Below are 7,003 nucleotides of genomic sequence, written 5' to 3'. Positions count from 1 at the left end.
ACTTTTGCTAAGACATTTAGTTCATTCAACACCTTTTTTTGAGGCTTCTAGTTCCGTGATCTCAATTAGAGTTTGCTCTCTCTCGCACTGCTGACGATGAAGGCAAAGGAAGTGTGTGTGTTTACAGGCCTATCCAAAGGCAGAACAGCCAGTAGAGTCATTAGCAGAGCGCTTCATTACATTCCTACATATCCACAGGTCTTTTTATCACTAGTCTGTGTTCTGACAAGATGGCAGCACTGCTTCTAGCTCCTAAGCAACTTGGCAGTATTTAGTTTTTTTTGTTTGTGTGTGACAAGAATTTCGCTACACCCGCAATAACATCTGTTAAATATGTTTATGTGACCAATAAAATTTGATTTCGAGTGCCATTTCTGCACACACACCCCTCTGGGCTGTTTGAACTCAGTCGGTGGTCTGCCAGATGAAGGCTGTTCAAAGCTGACTTCTATCAGTCCTTCCCAGAGCCTTTGTAGTGTGGAGACTCAGCAACAGGTGACATTTAGAGCTGAAAACCGGTGTCAACTTTGAACGCTTGCCGCTACCCACGCCTGCCCTTCACCTGAGACGGGACCCATGCTCCTCGTACAGGAGAGAGGTACAACGGAGTGAGATGGAGAGAAGAGGATGTGTATAGTGTCCAGTCTGCCGAAGTTGTCTGCTGCCAATATGTGATGTGTGGCTTTCCACTTGGTCTGGAGTGAAACCTTAACAATCTACCCAGGACCTCAGACAACCCAGGTACGTTTGGATGCTAACTCACTATTTGACTTTCGCCTGTCTGTTTGACTGCCTCTCTCTTTTTCTTACTATCTCTCTACCTTTTCCTCTCCTCCAGACCATGTCGGTCCCCCAGGACCTCCTGCCAGACGGCAGTCCCCTGATTGGAGCAGCAAGGCTGGGGAAGCTTCGCCTCGTTAGGCTGCTCCTAGAGGGGGGTGCCCAGGTCAACGAGAGAAACCCAGGAGGAGAGACTCCTCTCCTGGCAGAGTGTAAAGCCCTGAGAGGGGAACCCACCGGACCTGGAACCCTGAAACTGCTCAGATACCTACTAGACAACCAGGTCTGTCTGCTTTTAAAGGAGCGCTCTGTAGGTTTAATTTTCCCTTGTGGGTCCTTGTGGGATTCTATCCTACTCTATTCTAAACAGGCCCACTGTGTGTGTGTGTGTGTGTGTGCCTACCTACATCCTAACCCCATCCTATCTTTCCCCACCCAGGCAGACCCTAATGCCCAGGACCGGTCAGGCCGTACAGCTCTGATGTATTCCTGTATGGAGAGGGCTGGAGCTCAGCTAGCCTCTACTCTCCTCTCAGCTGGAGCTGACCCCAGTATGGAGGACTACTCTGGAGCTTCAGCTATGGTCTACGCTATCAACGCACAGCACCAGCCTACACTACAGGTCAGGAGGGAGGAGGGGTGTGTCTGTGTTTAACTATACTTGTGGGGACCAGAAGTCCCCATAGTAAACAAACAAAACATTGACCAATTGGGGACATTTTGTTGGTCCCCACAAGGTCAAATGCTATTTCTAGTGGGTTTAGGGTTAAGGTTCGAATTAGTTTTTGGTTAAGGGTACGGGTTAGGGAAAATAGTATTTTGAATGGTAGTGAATTGTGTCCCCGCAAAAGGTTAGTTATACAAGACTGTGTGTGTGGTGAAATTATTATAACTGGCCATTACATACCCCAGGTGCTGCTGGACGCATGTCGCGCCAAAGGCCGTGACATCATCATCATCATCACTACGGAGATGGGTGTGAGCGGAGGGCCGGTGACGAGGCGCTACCTGAACGTTCTGCCGTCTCCCGATGCATCACCTGTCACCTGCATGTCACCCTCTGATATCATCATCAAGACGGGCTCACCTAACTCACTTGAGGGAGAGAACGTGTTCAATTTCAGAGGACCAGGTTAGAGGGAGGGAGGGAAGGTGTTAAACATCTCAGGAACCTGTCTCATACTTATTTATCTCATCCCAGGTAAGAGGGGGAGTGGCAGCAGCAGCAGATTCTCCCCATGTGAGCTGAGTCCAGTGGACCAGTCCTGTATCCCCCCTCCCAGACAGCGACAGTGGTCTGAACCATGGCTAGCTATTCACAATCTTGCTCGACTTAACAAGGTCTACCAAGAGGGAAGGAGGGAAAGGAAGGTAGAGGAAGAGGGAGGAGAGGAAGGAGGAAAGGGAGAAAAGGGTTCTCTTCAGCACGACTTTAAGAAGGAAAGGAGGGAGAAGGCCGAGCTAGAGGAAGAGGTGGGAGATGACAAGGAGAGTCAATCTGTCCATCTCTACCATAAGGAGATATCTTCCGGGGCCTCTTGTTCTCTCCTCTTTCCTACAGAGGAGCACCTTTCCCAGGCAGCCCAGAGCAGACTGTCCCCTGAGAGGAGGCTAGCCCCTGGAGGTTCCACCTTGGATTTATACAAAGAACACCCCAGTACTCAAACTGCTTTACATTGTAGAGGGGGATCTAATCTCATCGGAGGCGACCCAATGACCCGGAAGTGCTCCGTGGACAGACTTCCTCCCTGCTTTCCCTCTCCCTGGCAGGGGGCTCGTAGGAACACCCTCCCATCCTTGACTCCAGCTCCACCCCTTCTTCATCTGCCTCCCCTATCATGTTATGAGTCTCACCTACAGGTCCCGCCCCTTGGCCTACCTGTTGCAGGTTTAGGTATGGTGTGTCGGACGCAGCTGCCCTCCTCCCCTCTTTCTCCCACTCCCCCCCTCTCTCTTCCCTTTAAAGCAATATTTAGACCAGGCTTTCTGCCTTCTCTACCCCTCTCTACCTCTTCCGTTTCTGCTCTCCTTCTCTCCACCTCCTCCTCATCCTCCTTTGTTCCCGCTCTCCCTCCCTCCAGTGGGAGGTCACCTCGACGTCACTCTATCCAGCTGGAGCCGCTGAGAGGAGTGAGACCCTATGTTAGCTGTTGTGGTGTGTGTAGTTACTTGTAATAGCCTCTAGAGCATGCTCTAGAGACACTTATTCAGTGCTTGCTGACCTCAATCTGTGGATTCATATCAACAGTCTAAAGCAGTAATCTCCAATCCAAATCATTTGTTTATTAGATATTTCCTATTTATATTATATGGATAATAAAACCCATCCTTTATTCAGTTGTGTTGTAGCTTTTTCCCCACACCCACACTGAAGGTTGTCACTGAACTTTAGTGTGTCTTGCTTTATGATAGTCACATGCCCCTACCATTACACGAAGTCAGTCAGTATTCTTAATGAGGGATTTAAAGCAAATGTTAATTTGACTGTGTACTTTAAGAACATACTTGTCTATTCCAAGACAGACCTAGCCGTGTCTGAATGACCATACTAGCATACTACATACTTGATAAATCCTCTACAGGATCGGTGTCCCGTCAATGGGACGGTTGAGCTAATGTAGGCTAATGTGATTAGCATGAGGTTGTAAGAAACAAAAACAAAATCCTAGGACATAGACATGTCTGATATGGGCAGAAAGCTTAAATCCTGTTAATCTATCTGCACTGTCCAATTTACAGTAGCTATTACAGTGAAATGACACCATGCTATTGTTTGAGGAGAGTGCACAATTATGAACTTGAAATTGCATGAATTAACCAATTAGGCACATTTGGGCAGTCTTGATACAACATTTTGACTAGATATACAATAGTTGGATCACTCGAAAACTTTGCACATACACTGCTGTCATCTAGTGGCCAAATTGCACCTGGGCTAGAATAATTCATTATGGCCTTTCTCTTGCATTTCAAAGATGATGGTACAAAAAAACGGTTGTTTTTTTCTTTGTATTATCTTTTACCAGATCTAATGTGTTATTTTCTCATACATTAATTTCACATTTCCACAACCTTCAAAGTGTTTCCTTTCAAGTGGTATCAAGAAAATGCATATCCTTGCTTCAGGGGTTGAGCTACAGGCAGTTAGTTTAGGGTATGTACTAATTTTGCCGTTTGATCTAGTAACAGGGTTGGGCAATTCCAGTCCACGAGGGCCTGATTGGTGTCACAGTTTTGTCCCAGCTCCAGCTAACACACCTGACTCTAATCACCTAATCATGATCTTCAGTTTAGAATGCAATTTGATTAATCAGCTGTGTTTGCTAGGGATGGAGAAAAAGTGTGACACGAATCAGGCCCTCGAGGACTGGAGTTGCCAACCCCTGCAGAAATCACTCTTCTTTTCCGACTCACTTGTTTTACAACAGCTGATAATCAGATAAATTAAAGCGCTGTACCAAAATGAACAAATGACTGAGTCAATGCAATCGTGCGTTAGTTGACGTATTTGGAATACTACTGCTGCGTTCATGTGCTAGTCGGAACTAGGAAACTTGGAAATGTCAGACTTGGTTACTGGTTGTAGTTATATACGTGTCGCATTCAACGAATCAGCAAGTTGGACATTTCAGAGTTTCCTAGTTCCGACTAGCATGTGAACGCTGCATACTTTCTATATTTCACATACTATAAAAAAAATACTAATTAGTATGCTAATATGGGTATTCTGATACTGCCTCTTTTTCTCTCACGCACTGAGCACGAGCACAGTCATCTCCATTATGACCACAGCTTCCTCTGACCTGGCAGAGCACCTGTCCTGTTCCATCTGGACAGAGATCTACACTGAGCCGGTGTCTCTGAGCTGTCAACACACCTTCTGCAAGAGATGCCTCCAAGACAGCCGGAATGCTGGACACCAGCTCTGTCCAGAGGGCAGGGCTCTGGTCAGAGCCAGAAACTTCCAGATCAACAGACTGATCAGGAATGTGGCCTACCAGCTGAAACTGGAGGAAGATCCTAAAAGATAGAGAGCTACAGCCGAGAGAGGAAACGGCAGAGAAGATGAATGTCGTGAACATGGAGAGGCTCTGAAGCTGCCTTGTGAGATGGACAGTAATCTGATCTCTGGGATCTGCAGAGATGGGAGAGACGACAGAGGACACATATTCCAACCTATAAAGGCAGCACATAAGGATCTGAAAAAAGAGGTAGCCTCAGATTTATGCTACTTCAAGAAGGACATTAGTGTGCTGGAATATGATGAGCAGCAACGAGAAATGTCTCAAACAAACGAGACGTCAGATCATCTCAAAGCCCAGATCCGGGGTGATTTTGAGGATCAATAGAGAGCAACTGAGAGTTAAAGAGGAGGCAATCAAATATGTGGAAAAGGAAGGTTGCCTGGTTGACAAGGAGATGGTACTTTCCAGGCTGGAGGAACAGCTAAAGGAGAAGACAGTTAAAATGGCCTCTGAGCTGGACCTCACTGAGCCCAGAGACTTCCTGCTCTGGTGGATGGAGAGGGGCTGCACAGAGGGAGAGGAGGAGGGAGGGGCAGTGGATGGAGGGTGGAGAGGGACATGATAGAGGGGGATATGATAGAGGGGAGTACGACAGAGAAATATTATAGAGAGGAATATGATAGAGTGTGATGGAGAGGAGTATGATGGAGAGGAGTACGACAGAGGAATATATTGAGAGAGAGGAATGTGACAGAGAGGATTTGTTTCACTAGATCACTTTAAGATTTAAAACCTCTTAAACTGACAGTCCCCGAAACACTATGACATTAATAAAATGTTGCCCTCTTGCTAGATTGATGACTAAAGCCATAGTGCAAAATGGGGATCAGATCATCTGTTCATTGTGAAATGTATGTGTTCAATCTAATACGTTTGCTCAGTATATATTTTCTGCTCTGTATGTAATTATATTTGTTTAAGCTGTTTGGATTGTTCATTGAACCATTGAAAAAGAGACCCTGGTCTCAATTGGGATTCCCTGTATAAATAAAGTGGAATATAAAAGAGGGGAATATGATAGAGGATAATGATAATGGAGGAATGTGTGATGTTGTTGAGCAACCAAGGTTGTCTGTTTGGTTCGATCAGCTGGAACGTGTTTAAAAAATGGGTGCTGTTGGCAGGTTTGTAAATACTGTTCTATAGTCATCTGATATTGATTTCCTTAATGAATAATATATTGAACTACAATACAAGAATTCAGGGACACCTCCTCTTCAATCAAGTGTTTTAGGCCTAGATATTTACACATCCAACAAATCTTATTTCTCTACCAGCATGCGTACCGTAAAGATCCCTCGACTGCAACAGCTCTAGTTGATTTAACCCATCAATGGCTCAGGTCACTTGACCAAGATATACTTGTGGGTGAGCCGCTTCTTGATTTTAGTGCTGCTTTTGACATCATATGGCTAATAGCTGAGGCCATTGAAGAGAGATGTTTTCTTGAATCCTCATTTCTTTGTTGGAACTTTGTTACTGATGTAACCGATTTGAAATGGCTAGCTAGTTAGAGGTGGGGCGCGCTAATAGCGTTTCAATTGGTGACGTCACTTGCTTTGAGACCTTGAAGTAGTGGTTCCCCTTGCTCTGCAAGGGCCGCGGCTTTTGTGGAGCGATGGGTAACGATGCTTCGTGGGCGACCGTTGTTGATGTGTGCAGAAGCTCCTTGGTTCGCGCCCGTGTCGGGGCGAGGGGACGGACGAAAATTAAACTGTTACACTGAGTTGGCATAGACTATGGAAGACTTGTCTTACTGTAGTTAGGTAGCCTACATATGTTATTAAGGATGATGAGAAACATTGATATTAGTGGTAGGCTGAGATCAAACAAGTAACCTAAGTAAACCTGGATGCTAGTTGGGATATCTAAAACACATTGACTTTGAATGAGTCAAAACACCTGTATTATGAATGGTCAACCATTTGATATGAGGTAGAGCATTTTAATTGAATAAAAAATGTGGTTACATGGATTCAATGTAAATATTAGTTATGACTGTGCTGCATAGGTTAAAAAAGTGAATTGTTCCAGCATTTGATTACACATGAGAGCTTCTGTGGGTAATCATGGCAACGAGGCCTTCATTGTGACATCACAAGATTCTGATTCTGGAAGGTTAGCTGTTGTACAGACAAACAGAACCGTGCAAAGAGACTGATTTAACGAACCACTGACAGATTATTCATGTCCTATTT

The 7,003-nt window shown here is 45.4% G+C and overlaps 1 protein-coding gene across 1 annotated transcript; it reads left to right on the top strand.

Annotated features, from left to right (window-relative positions):
- Positions 1-13: 13 nt before the first annotated feature.
- LOC129840750 (ankyrin repeat and SAM domain-containing protein 3-like) lies at positions 14-3,443 on the top strand. Its single transcript, XM_055908902.1, has 5 exons — positions 14-741; positions 839-1,063; positions 1,220-1,402; positions 1,693-1,912; positions 1,982-3,443. Exons 2-5 carry the CDS (start codon positions 842-844, stop codon positions 2,953-2,955), a joined length of 1,599 nt encoding a protein of 532 aa, XP_055764877.1. The 5' UTR covers positions 14-741; positions 839-841; the 3' UTR covers positions 2,956-3,443.
- The last annotated feature ends 3,560 nt before the right edge of the window (positions 3,444-7,003 follow it).

The sequence above is a fragment of the Salvelinus fontinalis genome, chromosome 41 (genome assembly GCF_029448725.1).
Source record: "Salvelinus fontinalis isolate EN_2023a chromosome 41, ASM2944872v1, whole genome shotgun sequence".
NCBI classification, from domain to species: domain Eukaryota; kingdom Metazoa; phylum Chordata; class Actinopteri; order Salmoniformes; family Salmonidae; genus Salvelinus; species Salvelinus fontinalis.
The sequence above is the reverse complement of the archived record's forward strand: the minus strand, read 5'-3'. Positions and strand labels throughout refer to the sequence as shown.